Raw genomic sequence first — 19,149 nt, 5'->3', positions numbered from 1 at the left:
GAACGTTAGTGCGAGAAAAATAATTTTTCTCTCAATGTGTCCTAGAGAAAAGTGAAGCACAATAGTCTTGGCTTTGCCCCCGTGAAATTTCAGTATTTTTGGAGATGTGTAGGTTGAGATTTTAATAGAAAACTAACAAGTGTAAGAGTAATGAAAAAACTTGTTAAAATTTCCCCTGAAAAGGAGAATATTTTGAATTAGGGGGCCATTTCAACAAATTTTAACCCAAAACCAATCTTCATATTCATGTCTTAGTAGTATAAATTCGTTGTGACCAGTGGCGAAAAAAATTCCGAGATTGGTCCGGGCCACATTTCACAAAGGGGTACCACTATCAGAAATGTGAGATTTTTACTATTTCGATTAAAATGATCGTTAGTGCAAGAAAACCAATTTTTCTCTCAACGTGTCCAAGAGAAAAGTGATGCACAACGGTCTTGGCTTGGCCCCCGTTAAATTACATTATTTTTGGAAATGTGTACGTATAGATTTTAACAGATAAGTAACGAGTGTAAGAGAAAGGAAAAAACTTGTTAGAATTTCCCCTAAAAAGAAGAATATTTTCAATTAGGGGGCCATTTCAACAAATTTTAACCCAAAACCAATCTTCATATTCATGTCTTAGAAGTACAAATTCGTTGTGACTAGTGGTGAAAAAAATTCCGAGATTGGTCCGGGCCACATTTCACAAAGGGGTACCACTATCAGAAATGTGAGATTTTCACTATTTCGATTAAAATGATCGTTAGTGCAAGAAAACCAATTTTTCTCTCAACGTGTCCAAGAGAAAAGTGATGCACAACGGTCTTGGCTTGGCCCCCGTTAAATTTCCTTATTTTTGGAAATGTGTACGTATAGATTTTAACAGATAAGTAACGAGTGTAAGAGTAAGGAAAAAACTTGTTAGAATTTCCCCTGAAAAGAAGAATATTTTCAATTAGGGGGCCATTTGAACAAATTTTAACCCAAAACCAATCTTCATATTCATGTCTTAGAAGTACAAATTCGTTGTGACTAGTGGTGAAAAAAATTCCGAGATTGGTCCGGGCCACATTTCACAAAGGGGTACCACTATCAGAAATGTGAGATTTTCACTATTTCGATTAAAATGATTGTTAGTGTAAGAAAACCAATTTTTCTCTCAACGTGTCCAAGAGAAAAGTGGTGCACAATGGTCTTGGCTTGGCCCCCGTGAAATTTCATGATTTTTGGAGATGTGTAGATTGAGATTTTAACAGATAATTAACGAGTGTAGGAGTAAGGAAAAAACTTGTTAGAATTTCCCCTGAAAAGAAGAATATTTTAAATTAGGGGGCCATTTCAACAAATTTTAAACCAAAACCAATCTTCATATTCATGTCTTAGTAGTATAAATTCGTTGTGACCAGTGGCGAAAAAAATTCCAAGATTGGTCCGGGCCACATTTCACAAAGGGGTACCACTATCAGAAATGTGAGATTTTTACTATTTCGATTAAAATGATCGTTAGTGCAAGAAAACCAATTTTTCTCTCAACGTGTCCAAGAGAAAAGTGATGCACAACGGTCTTGGCTTGGCCCCCATTAAATTTCATGATTTTTGGAGATTTGTAGGTACAGATTTTAACAGATAACTTACGAGTTTAAGAGTATGTAAAAAACTTGTTAAAATTTCCCCTGAAAAGAAGAATATTTTCAATTAGGGGGCCATTTCAACAAATTTTAAACCAAAACCAATCTTCATATTCATGTCTTAGTAGTACAAATTCGTTGTGACTAGTGGCGAAAAAAATTCCGAGATTGGTCCGGGCCACATTTCACAATGGGGTACCACTATCAGAAATGTGAAATTTTCACTATTTCGATTAAAATGATCGTTTGTGCAAGAAAACCAATTTTTCAGTCAATGTGTCCAAGAGAAAAGTGATGCCGAACGGTCTTGGCTTGGCCCCAGTGAAATTTCATGATTTTTGGAGATGTGTAGGTTGAGATTTTAACAGATAACTAACGAGTGTAAGAGTAAGGAAAGAACTTGTTAAAATTTCCCCTGAAATGAAGAATATTTTCAATTAGGGGTCCATTTCAACAAATTATAACCCAAAACAAATCTTCATATTCATGTCTTAGTAGTACAAATTCGTTGTCACTAATGGCGAAAAAAATTGCGAGACTGGTCCGGGCCACATTTCACAAAGGGGTACCATTATCAGAAATGTGAGATTTTCACTATTTCGATTAAAATGATCGTTAGTGCAAGAAAACTTATTTTTCTCTCAACGTCTACAAGAGAAAACTGATGCAAAACGGTCTTGGCTTGGTCCCCGTAAAATTTCACGATTTTTGGAGATGTGTAGGGTGAGATTTTAATAGAAAACTAACGAGTGTAAAAGTAAGGAAAAAACTTGTTAAAATTTCCCTTGAAAAGAAGAATATTTTCAATTTTTGAATTAGGGGGCCATTTCTAGAAATTTTAAACCAAAACCAATCTTCATATTCACGTCTTAGTAGTACGAATTCATTGTGACCAGTGGCAAAAAATATTCTGCGATTGATCCGGGCCACATTTCACAAAAGGGTACCACTATCAGAAATGTGAGATTTTCACTATTTCCATTAAAATGAACGTTAGTGCGAGAAAAATAATTTTTCTCTCAATGTGTCCTAGAGAAAAGTGAAGCACAATAGTCTTGGCTTTGCCCCCGTGAAATTTCAGTATTTTTGGAGATGTGTAGGTTGAGATTTTAATAGAAAACTAACAAGTGTAAGAGTAATGAAAAAACTTGTTAAAATTTCCCCTGAAAAGGAGAATATTTTGAATTAGGGGGCCATTTCAACTAATTTTAACCCAAAACCAATCTTCATATTCATGTCTTAGTAGTATAAATTAGTTGTGACCAGTGGCGAAAAAAATTCCGAGATTTGTCCGGGCCACATTTCACAAAGGGGTACCACTATCAGAAATGTGAGATTTTTACTATTTCGATTAAAATGATCGTTAGTGCAAGAAAACCAATTTTTCTCTCAACGTGTCCAAGATAAAAGTGGTGCACAACGGTCTTGGCTTGGCCCCCGTGAAATTTCATGATTTTTGGAGATGTGTAGATTGAGATTTTAACAGATAATTAACGAGTGTAGGAGTAAGGAAAAAACTTGTTAGAATTTCCCCTGAAAAGAAGAATATTTTCAATTAGGGTGCCATTTCAACAAATTTTAAACCAAAACCAATCTTCATATTCATGTCTTAGTAGTATAAATTCTTTGTGACCAGTGGCGAAAAAAATTCCGAGATTGGTCCGGGCCACATTTCACAAAGGGGTACCACTATCAGAAATGTGAGATTTTTACTATTTCGATTAAAATGATCGTTAGTGCAAGAAAACCAATTTTTCTCTCAACGTGTCTAAGAGAAAAGTGATGCACAACGGTCTTGGCTTAGCCCGCGTTAAATTTCATGATTTTTGGAGATTTGTAGGTACAGATTTTAACAGATAACTTACGAGTGTAAGAGTAAGTAAAAAACTTGTTAGAATTTCCCCTGAAAAGAAGAATATTTTCAATTAGGGGGCCATTTCAACAAATTTTATCCCAAAACCAATCTTCATATTCATGTCTTAGTAGTACAAATTCGTTGTGACTAGTGGCGAAAAAAATTCCGAGATTGGTCTGGGCCACATTTTACAATGGGGTACCACTATCAGAAATGTGAAATTTTCACTATTTCGATTAAAATGATCGTTTGTGCAAGAAAACAAATTTTTTAGTCAACGTGTCCAAGAGAAAAGTGATGCCGAACGGTCTTGGCTTGGCCCCCGTGAAATTTCATGATTTTTGGAGATGTGTAGGTTGAGATTTTAACAGATAACTAACGAGTGTAAGAGTAAGGAAAGAACTTGTTAAAATTTCCCCTGAAATGAAGAATATTTTCAATTAGGGGTCCATTTGAACAAATTTTAACCCAAAACAAATCTTCATATTCATGTCTTAGTAGTACAAATTCGTTGTCACTAATGTGGAAAAAATTGCGAGACTGGTCCGGGCCACATTTCACAAAGGGGTACCATTATCAGAAATGTGAGATTTTCACTATTTCGATTAAAATGATCGTTAGTGCAAGAAAACTTATTTTTCTCTCAACGTCTCCAAGAGAAAAGTGATGCACAACTGTCTTGGCTTGGTCCCCGTAAAATTTCACGATTTTTTGAGATGTGTAGGGTGAGATTTTAATAGAAAACTAACGAGTGTAAAAGTAAGCAAAAAACTTGTTAAAATTTCCCTTGAAAAGAAAAATATTTTCAATTTTTGAATTAGGGGGCCATTTCAAGAAATTTTAACCCAAAACCAATCTTCATATTCACGTCTTAGTAGTACGAATTCATTGTGACCAGTGGCAAAAAATATTCTGCGATTGATCCGGGCCACATTTCACAAAAGGGTGCCACTATCAGAAATGTGAGATTTTCACTATTTCCATTAAAATGAACGTTAGTGCGAGAAAAATAATTTTTCTCTCAACGTGTCCTAGAGAAAAGTGAAGCACAATAGTCTTGGCTTTGCCCCCGTGAAATTTCAGTATTTTTGGAGATGTGTAGGTTGAGATTTTAATATAAAACTAACAAGTGTAAGAGTAATGAAAAAACTTGTTAAAATTTCCCCTAAAAAGAAGAATATTTTGAATTAGGGGGCCATTTCAACAAATTTTAACCCAAAACCAATATTCATATTCATGTCTTAGTAGTATAAATTCGTTGTGACCAGTGGCGAAAAAAATTCCGAGATTGGTCCGGGCCACATTTCACAAAGGGGTACCACTATCAGAAATGTGAGATTTTTACTATTTCGATTAAAATGATCGTTAGTGCAAGAAAACCAATTTTTCTCTCAACGAGTCCAAGAGAAAAGTGATGCACAACGGTCTTGGCTTGGCCCCCGTTAAATTACATTATTTTTGGAAATGTGTACGTATAGATTTTAACAGATAAGTAACGAGTGTAAGAGAAAGGAAAAAATTTGTTAGAATTTCCCCTAAAAAGAAGAATATTTTCAATTAGGGGGCCATTTCAACAAATTTTAACCCAAAACCAATCTTCATATTCATGTCTTAGAAGTACAAATTCGTTGTGACTAGTGGTGAAAAAAATTCCGAGATTGGTCCGGGCCACATTTCACAAAGGGGTACCACTATCAGAAATGTGAGATTTTCACTATATCGATTAAAATGATCGTTAGTGCAAGAAAACCAATTTTTCTCTCAACGTGTCCAAGAGAAAAGTGATGCACAACGGTCTTGGCTTGGCCCCCGTGAAATTTCATGATTTTTGGAGATGTGTAGATTGAGATTTTAATAGATAATTAACGAGTGTAGGAGTAAGGAAAAAACTTGTTAGAATTTCCCCTGAAAAGAAGAATATTTTCAATTAGGGGGCCATTTCAACAAATTTTAAACCAAAACCAATCTTCATATTCATGTCTTAGTAGTATAAATTCTTTGTGACCATTGGCGAAAAAAATTCCGAGATTGGTCCGGGCCACATTTCACAAAGGGGTACCACTATCAGAAATGTGAGATTTTTACTATTTCGATTAAAATGATCGTGAGTGCAAGAAAACCAATTTTTCTCTCAACGTGTCCAAGAGAAAAGTGATGCACAACGGTCTTGGCTTGGCCCCCGTTAAATTTCCTTATTTTTGGAAATGTGTACGTATAGATTTTAACAGATAACTTACGAGTGTAAGAGTAAGTAAAAAACTTGTTAGAATTTCCCCTGAAAAGAAGAATATTTTCAATTAGGGGGCCATTTCAACAAATTTTAACCCAAAACTAATCTTCATATTCATGTCTTAGAAGTACAAATTCGTTGTGACTAGTGGTGAAAAAAATTCCGAGATTGGTCCGGGCCACATTTCACAGAGGGGTACCACTATCAGAAATGTGAGATTTTCACTATTTCGATTAAAATGATCGTTAGTGCAAGAAAACCAATTTTTCTCGCAACGTGTCCAAGAGAAAAGTGATGCACAACGGTCTTGGTTGGCCCCCGTAAAATTTCATGATTTTTGGAGATGTGTAGATTGAGATTTTAACAGATAATTAACGAGTGTAGGAGTAAGGAAAAAACTTGTTAGAATTTCCCCTGAAAAGAAGAATATTTTCAATTTGGGGGCCATTTCAACAAATTTTAACCCAAAACCAATCTTCATATTCATGTCTTAGAAGTACAAATTCGTTGTGACTAGTGGTGAAAAAAATTCCGAGATTGGTCCGGGCCACATTTCACAAAGGGGTACCACTATCAGAAATGTGAGATTTTCACTATTTCGATTAAAATGATCGTTAGTGCAAGAAAACCAATTTTTCTCTCAACGTGTCCAAGAGAAAAGTGATGCACAACGGTCTTGGCTTGGCCACCGTGAAATTTCATGATTTTTGGAGATGTGTAGATTGAGATTTTAACAGATAATTAACGAGTGTAGGAGTAAGGAAAAAACTTGTTAGAATTTCCCCTGAAAAGAAGAATATTTTCAATTAGGGGGCCATTTCAACAAATTTTAAACCAAAACCAATCTTCATATTCATGTCTTAGTAGTATAAATTCTTTGTGACCAGTGGAGAAAAAAATTCCGAGATTGGTCCGGGCCACATTTCACAAAGGGGTACCACTATCAGAAATGTGAGATTTTCACTATTTCGATTAAAATGATCGTTAGTGCAAGAAAACCAATTTTTCTCCCAACGTGTCCAAGAGAAAAGTGATGCACAACGGTCTTGGCTTGGCCCGCGTTAAATTTCATGATTTTTTGAGATTTGTAGGTACAGATTTTAACAGATAACTTACGAGTGTAAGAGTAAGTAAAAAACTTGTTAGAATTTCCCCTGAAAAGAAGAATATTTTCAATTAGGGGGCCATTTCAACAAATTTTATCCCAAAACCAATCTTCATATTCATGTCTTAGTAGTACAAATTTGTTGTGACTAGTGGCGAAAAAAATTCCGAGATTGGTCCGGGCCACATTTTACAATGGGGTACCACTATCAGAAATGTGAAATTTTCACTATTTCGATTAAAATGATCGTTTGTGCAAGAAAACCAATTTTTTAGTCAACGTGTCCAAGAGAAAAGTGATGCCGAACGGTCTTGGCTTGGCCCCCGTGAAATTTCATGATTTTTGGAGATGTGTAGGTTGAGATTTTAACAGATAACTAACGAGTGTAAGAGTAAGGAAAGAACTTGTTAAAATTTCCCCTGAAATGAAGAATATTTTCCATTAGGGGTCCATTTCAACAAATTTTAACCCAAAACAAATCTTCATATTCATGTCTTAGTAGTACAAATTCGTTGTCACTAATGTGGAAAAAATCGCGAGACTGGTCCGGGCCACATTTCACAAAGGGGTACCATTATCAGAAATGTGAGATTTTCACTATTTCGATTAAAATGATCGTTAGTGCAAGAAAACTTATTTTTCTCTCAACGTCTCCAAGAGAAAAGTGATGCACAACTGTCTTGGCTTGGTCCCCGTAAAATTTCACGATTTTTGGAGATGTGTATTGTGAGATTTTAATAGAAAACTAACGAGTGTAAAAGTAAGGAAAAAACTTGTTAAACTTTCCCTTGAAAAGAAAAATATTTTCAATTTTTGAATTAGGGGGCCATTTCAAGAAATTTTAACCCAAAACCAATCTTCATATTCACGTCTTAGTAGTACGAAGTCATTGTGACCAGTGGCAAAAAATATTCTGCAATTGATCCGGTCCACATTTCACAAAAGGGTACCACTATCAGAAATGTGAGATTTTCACTATTTCCATTAAAATGAACGTTAGTGCGAGAAAAATAATTTTTCTCTCAACGTGTCCCAGAGAAAAGTGAAGCACAATAGTCTTGGCTTTGCCCCCGTGAAATTTCAGTATTTTTGGAGATGTATAGGTTGAGATATTAATAGAAAACTAACAAGTGTAAGAGTAATGAAAAAACTTGTTAAAATTTCCCCTAAAAAGAAGAATATTTTGAATTAGGGGGCCATTTCAACAAATTTTAACCCAAAACCAATCTTCATATTCATGTCTTAGTAGTATAAATTCGTTGTGACCAGTGGCGAAAAAAATTCCGAGATTGGTCTGGGCCACATTTCACAAAGGGGTACCACTATCAGAAATGTGAGATTTTTACTATTTCGATTAAAATGATCGTTAGTGCAAGAAAGCCAATTTTTCTCTCAACGTGTCCAAGAGAAAAGTGATGCACAACGGTCTTGGCTTGGCCCCCGTTAAATTTCATGATTTTTGGAGATTTGTAGGTACAGATTTTAACAGATAACTTACGAGTGTAAGAGTAAGGAAAAAACTTGTTAGAATTTCCCCTGAAAAGAAGAATATTTTCAATTAGGGGGCCATTTCAACAAATTTTATCCCAAAACCAATCTTCATATTCATGTCTTAGTAGTACAAATTCGTTGGGACTAGTGGCGAAAAAAATTCCGAGATTGGTCCGGGCCACATTTCACAAAATGGTACCACTATCAAAAATATGAAATTTTCACTATTTCGATTAAAATGATCGTTTGTGCAAGAAAACCAATTTTTCAGTCAACGTGTCCAAGAGAAAAGTGATGTCGAACGGTCTTGGCTTGGCCCCCGTGAAATTTCATGATTTTTGGAGATGTGTAGGTGTAGATTTTAACAGATAACAAATGAGTGTAAGAGTAAGGAAAGAACTTGTTAAAATTTCCCCTGAAATGAAGAATATTTTCAATTAGGGGTCCATTTCAAGAAATTTTAACCCAAAACAAATCTTCATATTCATGTCTTAGTAGTACAAACTCGTTGTCACTAATGGCGAAAAAAATTGCGAGACTGGTCCGGGCCACATTTCACAAAGGGGTACCATTATCAGAAATGTGAGATTTTCACTATTTCGATTAAAATGATCGTTAGTGCAAGAAAACTTATTTTTCTCTCAACGTCTCCAAGAGAAAAGTGATGCACAACGGTCTTGGCTTGGTCCCCGTAAAATTTCACGATTTTTGGAGATGTGTAGGGTGAGATTTTATTAGAAAACTAACGAGTGTAAAAGTAAGGAAAAAACTTGTTAAAATTTTCCTTGAAAAGAAGAATATTTTCAATTTTTGAATTAGGGGGCCATTTCAAGAAATTTTAACCCAAAACCAATCTTCATATTCACGTCTTAGTAGTACGAATTCATTGTGACCAGTGGCAAAAAATATTCTGCGATTGATTCGGGCCACATTTCACAAAAGTATACCACTATCAGAAATGTGAGATTTTCACTATTTCCATTAAAATGATCGTTAGTGCGAGAAAAATAATTTTTCTCTCAACGTGTCCTAGAGAAAAGTGAAGCACAATAGTCTTGGCTTTGCCCCCGTGAAATTTCAGTATTTTTGGAGATGTGTAGGTTGAGATTTTAATAGAAAACTAACAAGTGTAAGAGTAATGAAAAAACTTGTTAAAATTTCACCCGAAAAGAAGAATATTTTGAATTAGGGGGCCATTTCAACAAATTTTAACCCAAAACCAATCTTCATATTCATGTCTTAGTAGTACACATTCGTTGTGACTAGTGGGAAAAAATATTCCTAGATTTGTCCAGGCCACATTTCACAAAGAGGTACCACTATCAGAAATGTGAGATTTTCACTATTTGGATTTAAATGATCGTTAGTGCAAGAAAACTAATTTTTCTCTCAACATGTCTTAGGGAAAAGTGATGCACAACAGTCTTGGCTTGGTCTCGTGAAATTTCAGGATTTTTGGAGATGTGTAGGGTGAGATTTTGACAGAAAACTAACCAGTGTAAGTGTAAGAAAAAACTTGTTAAAATTTCCTCTGAGAAGAAGAATATTTTAAATTATTGGGCATTTCAACAAATTTAACCCAAAACCAATCTTCATATTCATGTCTCAGTAGTACAAATTCATTGTGACTAGTGGCAAAAAATATTCCGAGATTGGTCCGGGCCACATTTCACAAAGGGGTACCAGTATCAGAAATGTGAGATTTTCACTATTTTGATTAAAATGATCGTTAGTGCAAGAAAACTAATTTTTCTCTCAACGTGTCCAAGAGAAGAGTGTTGCACAACGGTCTTGGCTTTGTCCACGTAAAATTTCACAATTTTTGGAGATGTGTAGGTTGAGATTTTAATAGAAAACTTACGACTGTAAGAGTAAGGAAAAAACTTGTTAAAATTTCCCCTAAAAAGACGAATATTTTCAATTAGGGGGCCATTTCAACAAATTTTAACCCAAAACAAATCTTCATATTCATGTCTTAGTAGTACAAATTCGTTGTGACTAGTGGACAAAAATATTCCGAGATTGGTCCGGGCCACATTTCACAAACGGGTACCACTATCAGAAAGGTGAGATTTTCTCTATTTCGATTTAAATGATCGTTAGTGCAAGAAAACTAATTTTTCTCTCAACGTGTCCAAGAGAAAAGTGATGCACAACGGTCTTGGCTTGGCCACCGGAAATTTCATTATTTTTCGAGATGTGTAGGTTGAGATTTTAACAGAAAACTAACGAGTGTATGAGTAAGGAAAAAACTTGTTAAAATTTCCGCTGAAAACAAGAATATTTTTAATTAGGGGCCCATTTCAACAAATTTTAACCCAAAACCAATCTTCATATTCACGTCTTAGTAGTACAAATTCATTGTGAATAGTGGCAAAAAATATTCCGAGATTGGTCCGGGCCACATTTCACAAAGGGGTACCACTATCAGAAATGTGAGATTTTCACTATTTCGATTAAAATGATCGTTAGTTCAAGAAAACTAATTTTTCTCTCAACGTGTCTTGGGGAAAAGTGATGCACAATGGTGTTGGCTTGGTCCCCGTGAAATTTCATGATTTTTGGAGATGTGTAGGTTGAGATTTTAATATAAAACTAACAAGTGTAAGAGTAAGGAAAAAACTTTTTAAAATTTCCCTTAAAAAGAAGAATATTTTCAATTTTTGAATTAGGGTGCCATTTCAACAAATTTTAACCCAAAACCAATCTTTGTATTCACGTCTTAGTAGTATGAATTCATTGTGACCAGTGGCAAAAAATATTCGGAGATTGGTCCGGGCCACATTTCACAAAGGGGTACCACTATCAGAAATGTGAGATTTTTTACTATTTCGATTTCAAATGATCGTTAGTACAAGAAAACTAATTTTTCCCTCAACGTGTCCAAGAGAAAAGTGATGCACAACGGTCTTGGCTTGTCCCCCGTGAAATTTCCTGATTTTTGGAGATGTTTAGGTTGAGATTTCCCCTGAAAAGAAAAATATTTTCAATTAGGGGGCCATTTCACTTCATATTCATGTATTAGTAGTATAAATTCATTGTGAGTAGTGGAGAAAAATATTTTCAGATGGGTCCGAGCCACATTTCACAAAGGGGTAGTACCACTATCAGAAATTTGAGATTTTCACTATTTTGATATAAAAATATTATAAGTTCTTGAAAACTACTTATTCTCTCAATGTGACGAATAGAAAAGTGATGCACAACAGTCTTGTCTTTGTCCTTGTGAAATTTTATAATTTTTTGAGATGTGTAGTGTGAGATTTTTAAAGAATACTAATGAGTGTAATAGTAAGAAAAACTTGTTAAAATTTACCGTGAATTTTGGGGGCCATTTTTACCAAATTTCACATAAAACGAGTCTTCATATTAACGTCTTAGTAGTACGAATTTATTGTGACTAGTGAGGAAAAATATTCCTAGAAGACTTTCCAACAACTTTTTTTGATGATTTCTTTTCTTCTACTTTCCTTCTATGTTCTTTTTAATTTTTTGTCGATCGTTTACAATGAATAGTGTTAGGATATTTTTAACCTATTATTTATGTTATTTTTATAGTTAATTTTCTTCTTTATTATCATTTTTTGGAATATAATTACTCTTGTTTTTCGTTAATTTCAGGCATCGACACTTGGAATGTATAAATTAGTCAAATCTCACAAAAAGATGATCTATAAAATAGATAAAATTGTGCAAGAAAATAAAGCTAAAACTTCAAGCTTAAAGTAGACTATTATCTGTTCATATTTTTGAGAAAGTTTAAACATAAAAATTCTAAATCTCTCTTTTTTCTTTTCGGAACATCTTGAATCGTCCCATTTTGAGCAATATCGAGAGATTTATGAACTAAATACTATCAATTGATGCAGTAGAAAGCTCATTGCCCAAATAAAGGGGGTTATGCCTAGGCATAGGCTTTCCATGTTGCAGCCTCGCCCCTTCTAATCCTAAGTTTTGAATAGGTTTTCAGCATCATTTATCTTTTTCTTTATCATTTTTTGGCTACAAAAGGAATGGACTTCAATAGTTTTCAAGAAGCAATCAAAGAGTACGAATTTAGAGAGCAAAATTGATATTCAAGGCTTTTTCACCAGGGTTTTTAGCATTCTTTTTTTCTCTATTTTCTTCTTCTATTCTTAAATTAATATGTGTGAAATTGCTACGATGAATATGAGTAGCTAAACAGTTCATTAGGGACTAGATGGATATTATTTGACAATTATTTTTGGTTTTAATATGATTTAATTTCCTCTCAATTTCTATGTATTTTATTTCATAATTCGTACTTAATTCTTTTTGATTGCTTGGCCATCAATTAATTGTTTATGATTTGATACAAAATTTGAGAACTGAATGTCAATTATACTATCGTGAAATAGAACTGAATTTCATTATAGGACAAGAATACCTATATGGTTTGGATAGCTTATAGGGATCTTGTATTTAATGTTTTTTACATGTTTAATTTATCACGATAGTAGAAAATTTGCATGTAATTGAGATTTATATATCTGAGAAGACTATAAATTACCTAAGTAAACCTACTATTGCATAGAATTTGGTAATATGAATACAATCATGTTAAACCATAATCAATAGATGCAATTAAAATCGAAAGTCCTAACTTATTTTAATCATCGTTAATTTCCTTATTGATTTACTTGCTTCTTATTTTCATTGTTTCTTTATTTTTATTTTCTAATTTTAATTTTCTCTTAATTTCAATATAACCAAATAGAAGTAAAAATTTAATTTTAAAGTATTTAACTACAAGTCTATAACTTGTTAACGATATGTATACTTGCGTGTTAAAATACCACAGCAAATAGGAGTAGCTAGACTTTTATTTAGGGTATTAATAGAGATTATTTGACATCTTATTATGGTTTTAATATTATTTAATTTTCCCCCCAATTTTCTTTGTGTATTTTTTTTCATTTGTTCTTAATTTCTTTTAATTTCTTGATCACTAATTAATTATTTATGATTTTGATATAAAATCTAAGAAGTGTCGATTATGCTATAGTTAAATATGGACAAATTTAGACATAGGACGCGAGTACCTATGTGGTTTGGATAACATTTACGATTTTTTTTTATTTAATGCCTCTTATATGTTTAAATTTATCACAAGATTATAAAATTTACATGTAGATTGAGACTGATATATCCTAGTTTGAATATAAGTTACTGTAGTAAACCTGCTACTACATAAAAATTGGTATTTATGAATTAAGTTATATTAAGCCATATAAGATAGATACAATTAAAGTTAATAATCTAGCTATGAGTATTGCTCCGGAAGGAAGTTTCTATTTGGGACTGCCGAGTTCAATGGGTCGTAATAAGAATGCGGCTTTGGGATATCTGAAGGAGAAGGTTCAAAAACGTCTTCAAGGGTGGGGAACAAAGTTTATCTCTCGTGCTGGAAAGGAAGTGTTAATAAAAGTTGTTGCTCAGTCACTCCCAAGCTACGCTATGAATGTTTTCCTAATCCCTCTTGAAACTACTAAGGACATGGAAAGTTTGATAGAAAAATATTGGTGGCAAGCCTCATCTACAACCAACTCGGGTATTCATTGGATTTCATGGAAAAGGCTTTGTCAACACAAATCAAAAGGCGGAATGAACTTTCAAAATTTAAGAGACTTTAATTTGGCGCTTTTGGGTAAGCAAGGTTGGTGTCTCTAAATCAATTATGAATCCTTAGTTTCGTGTGTGTTCAAAGCCAGATATTATCCCAATGGCACATTCACTTCGGCCTCTTTAGGTCCCAACCCGAGCTATGTGTGGCGGAGTATCCTTGAAGCTCAAAACTTGGTGGCTAATGGGGTTCGTTGGAATGTTGGCAATGGTAGCTCGTGATTCTCAAGGAATGCTAGTTGAAGGCTACACAAAATTGTTCCATGGTCAAGTTCCTCCTGCTACAGCCGAAGTCATTGGAATCCGAGAGGCATTGAGCTGGATCAAGATAAGATAACGAACACATGTGGTTCTTGAAATGGATTGCCTTCCGGTGGTTCAAGCCTTACAAAGAACAATTGATATGAGATCCATATTTGGTCAAGTGGTGAATGTTTGTAAGGGTATGCTTAAGGATTTAAAAGATGTAGTTTTTTATTTTGTTAGACGATCAGCTAATATGGCGGCTCATAATAACTTTGTTAGAACTTCTATATTCTATCCTGCTTGCACTTTCAGTTTGGAGTTTGTTCCAACTGATTTGTTACCTATTTTGGTAGCAGAGATGGTTATTTAATAAAGTATTATTTCCATTCAAAAATAAAAGTTAATAACTCTAAATTCTAATCATTGTTAATATTTATTCTAAATTAATTGCTTTTACTTGATTTAGATTTTCATATTTTTTCTTAATTTATTGCCAATTAAATAGAATAAAAAAATTAATTTGTTAGTATTTAACTACAATCCTCGAGGAAACTATATTCTACTTAACATTATATTACTTAAAATCGATACGTATAGTTGCGTAAAAAATCCATAACAGTAATATCAATATTGATCAATGAGAGTCTTGTCTCTTATATATTATTTTGTGTGGATGAATGATGCTATTTCAATTGTGAATAATTGTCTCTTTTATGGAAAGATGCGTATATATGAATTAGAGCTTTACAAAAAAAATTGTAAACCGCCCAAACCGAATCGAAAAAACCGATAAAAATTACAAACCGAAATAACTCGAAAAAATTACAACCCGCCCAGTCTGTTAATTGGGCGGGTTGAAAATAGGTCCAACCCGCCCAATTAAACCGATTAAACCGAATAACCCGACTAACCCGATTTTGGCTTTTATTCTTTTTTTTTTTACTTTTTAGTTTTTATTATATATAACATAAATGATTAAATATATAATAATATAAAATTATATACTTAATTGTTAGTTTCAAAGTCATATATATTGTGTTGTGTTTTGGTGGAATTTGATATTTTTAATTTATCTTTTTAATTTTTATTGACTTTGAAACCAAAAAAAAAAAAGTTTGGCCGGTTTGGACGGGTTAACTCGACCAAATCGTTAGTTGGTTTACAATTTTTTTTAAAAAAAATTGGGCGGGTGCACTTAAATTTTAGCAACCCGAACTTTAGATTGAGTTAGAAAATATATAGGATAAACCGCCCAAACAAACCGATGTAGAGCCGAATGGATGCATCTCTTTTGTGAACGATTACCATTTCTGTAGGAGGATTTGCAAATGTTATATTTCTCTTAAAGCCAACACTTTGTTAAGAAAATACAAAAAAAAAAAAATATTCCATTAAGATACAACAAAAATCGTTAAGATGTGTTAAATAAACACTTATATAATAAGTAAGATATGTACCAATTAAGTAAAAAATTAGTAAGATAATTTTATTGTAATGGCATAATTGTAATAAGATAATAATGTAGATAGTTGATATTTGTGTTAAATGATAGAGAGAGTAGTGTAAGAAAAGAGCCTCCTCAAAATGAAAACAAAAAAAAAAATGTTTTTACTTTTAGTGCTTTCATTGTTTTCTTGGCAGGTATAGTCTTGGGGAAATATAAAATTAATTAATGAATGCATAAGAGAAGAAATTAATTAATTTCAAATTTAAATTTAAATTCAAATTGAGTCTGGGAATGAGAGAAGACATTTTTATGATTAAAATAGTAAAGATAATTGGGCCCACCACATTTGGTCCATGCAGCCGGCCACGAGACTATATATATATAATATGAGTCGGCTCGGTCGATCTAGAGGCGACCCCGCTGTTGCCGCCGCCAAAACCGTCGGATTATCTGCCTCAACTTTTGCCATGCACCTCTATCTTGATCAGCTACTACACTTGTTATATATCTTACTCAACGTCCCACACACTATTACTATTACGTGTGTATTAATTTCTATCTATAAGTATAAATTGGCATCTAATAATTAATATTGGGAAGAGATATATCGATTGAGATGAAGATTTTAGTTTCTCAATTATCAAAGCCAGTAGTACTACTACTGCTACTACTATTGCTACTAGTGAATAACACTATTAGTAGTAGTAGTAGTAATGATATGATGATGATGAATAAACAGACTTATATAGTCCACATGGACAAGACCAACAAGCCAGCAGTTTTCAACGAACACATCAACTGGTTTCAATCATCTTTAAAATCAGTATCCAACAGTAACATTCTCTACACCTACAGCCACGTCGTCCATGGATTCTCCACCAGACTCACTCAAAACCAAGCTGAGTTGCTTAGGAAACAGACAGGTGTGCGCTACGTCTTACCCGAAGTCACATACAAGCTCCACACAACTAGGACTCCTAACTTCCTTGGCCTCTACAATACGACGGCGTTTACTTCACATATTAACAATAAGCTAGCGAGTGACGTTGTGATTGGAGTTTTGGACACTGGTGTATGGCCCGAGAGCCAAAGCTACAACGACAAAGGCCTTCCCCCAATACCAGCAGCCTGGAAAGGCAGCTGCCATGATGATGACGATGATCTAAACTTGTTCTTCAACAACAACTTCGGGTGTAACAGAAAGCTGATTGGGGCAAGGTTCTTCAGTAAAGGCTACGAAGCAAGTGCCGGTCCAATTAACCAAACACTGGAATCCAAATCACCCAGAGACAACGAAGGCCACGGGACTCACACCTCCGCCACTGCAGCCGGATCCGCTGTCCTTGGGGCTAATCTCAAGGGTTTCGCCTCGGGGACAGCGCGCGGGATGGCTCCCACCGCAAGAATAGCCTCTTACAAGGTTTGTTGGATTTCTGGATGTTTCGGTAGCGATGTAATAGCCGCAGTGGACAAGGCTATCGAAGATGGAGTCCATATTCTGTCCATGTCTTTCGGGAGAACCCCAACTGATTACTACGACGATGCTTCAGCAATAGCCACATTCGCTGCCATGCAACGCGGTATCTTCGTATCTGCATCGGCCGGGAACAAGGGTCCCGAAACCAAGAGCGTCTCCAACATTGCGCCGTGGATCATGACAGTCGGCGCGGGCACAATAGACCGCGATTTCACAGCCTACATCAGACTCGGCAACGGAAGACAATTCAAAGGCCTTTCCTCCTTCGCTCAACCCAAACATTTGAACAATAATAAGTGGTTTCCAATCGTAGAAGCCAAGAGAGTCAGTAGATCTGTGTACGGTGGTTATTGTTTAGCTGGCACACTTACTCCCCATGAGGTGGCCGGGAAAATAGTTATTTGCTACGAAGGAAGAACCGCAAGAACCCAAAAAAGTTTGGCCCTAAAAGACGCTGGTGGTGCAGCAATGGTTTACATCTACAAAAAATCTAATTATTTTGATAAGATAGTAGCGGATGCCGATTTCGTTCCTACAATTTCTATTGGGGTAGAAAATATAAACGAAATCAAGAGATATCTCAATTCAGTGGTTAATCCTACTGCTACAATGATGATAAAGGGAACAGAGATTGGATTTGGAGTTAAACCTTCACCAATCGTCCCAGATTTTAGCTCAAGAGGTCCAAATCCTATCACCCCCGAGATTGTGAAGCCAGATGTAATAGCACCAGGAGTGAATATCCTAGCCGCGTGGAGCGGAACAAGTGGGCCAACCGAGTTGAGTAGTGACAAAAGAGTCGTTGACTTCAACATCATATCAGGTACGTCCATGGCTTGCCCACACGTCTCTGGAATTGCGGCACTCATCAAATCCGTACATCCAGATTGGAGCCCAGCTGCTATTAAGTCTGCTTTGATGACTACCTCTTATAGGACTGATCGAAAGAACGGTAGACCCATTCAAGACATCACTACAGAGAACGATGCCACGCCGTTTGATTACGGATCTGGACACGTGGATCCCGTGGCTGCCGTCGATCCAGGACTTGTTTACGACCTTACTCCTGAAGACTACGTGTGGTTTTTGTGTGTGTCGGACTACACGCAGAGACAGATTAAGCTGGTTACTAATAGAGATATTAACTGCGAGGATTACTTAAGGGGAACAAATGACCACCTTGGTCAGTTTAACTATCCATCTTTTGCAGTTCCTTTCGATATTATTAATGCAAATACTAATATTATTAATGGTTCTACAAGTACCATTATTACGCACACAAGAAGTTTGACAAATGTGGGAACCCCAGCAACATATAAAGTGAAAGTATCGAAAGTTGAGTCAGTGAAAATTGTGGTGAATCCAAGTTCACTAACCTTCACACATAAAAAACAGAAGCTGGCTTACACAGTGACGTTTACTAGTACTGTCGTGAGGAAGAGAACTTCCCAATTTGGTCACCTGGAATGGTCAGATGGGAAACATATTGTTGGGAGTCCTATTGCTTTTACTTGGTCATGATATATATATGTATGCATGTATTTTACGTAACATCATTAATTTTAATTGCAGATGTATTTTAATTAATTATAATAAGAAATGCATTAATTATATATATTTTAATTATTTAATTTGGTTTTATTATTTGCAACGACAACCTATTTAGGTTATAACCGACCTATAACGATTTTCTTTTTCTTCTCCAATTGTTACAATATTTATATAAACGGAAGGAGATTGTATACTTGTAGCCATATTTACTTATGTAAAATCCAACTAACATATTGATCTTTTAGATTTGTTAAATAAAAGATAAAGAAATTAGTAGTTATAAATCTTTCAAACTCTCACTAGCATTCTTTTTAATTAGTGTAGTTTTTGAAATAAGGAATATGAGTAATTAATGAGTTTGGGGATCAACATCTTATATTGTTATGTACAGCTCAGCCTCAGCCACTAAGATTGTTATAAGGCTGACGTTAAGTTAGTTGGTTTGCCTTATAGCTCACTAACTCTATAAAAAGGGAACTTAGTCTAAGTCAGCC

At 34.8% G+C, this 19,149-nt stretch overlaps 1 protein-coding gene across 1 annotated transcript; it reads left to right on the top strand.

Moving 5' to 3' along the window:
- Positions 1 to 15,514: 15,514 nt before the first annotated feature.
- Positions 15,515 to 18,717, top strand: LOC115715698 (subtilisin-like protease SBT1.7). The gene has a single exon (XM_030644362.2). It carries the CDS (start codon positions 16,244 to 16,246, stop codon positions 18,623 to 18,625), a length of 2,382 nt encoding a protein of 793 aa, XP_030500222.2. The 5' UTR covers positions 15,515 to 16,243; the 3' UTR covers positions 18,626 to 18,717.
- Positions 18,718 to 19,149: the final 432 nt, after the last annotated feature.

Source organism: Cannabis sativa, chromosome 5, assembly GCF_029168945.1.
Source record: "Cannabis sativa cultivar Pink pepper isolate KNU-18-1 chromosome 5, ASM2916894v1, whole genome shotgun sequence".
Classification (NCBI taxonomy): Eukaryota; Viridiplantae; Streptophyta; class Magnoliopsida; order Rosales; family Cannabaceae; genus Cannabis; species Cannabis sativa.
Note: the sequence above shows the minus strand (reverse complement) of the source record. Positions and strands in the feature narration are given on the sequence as shown.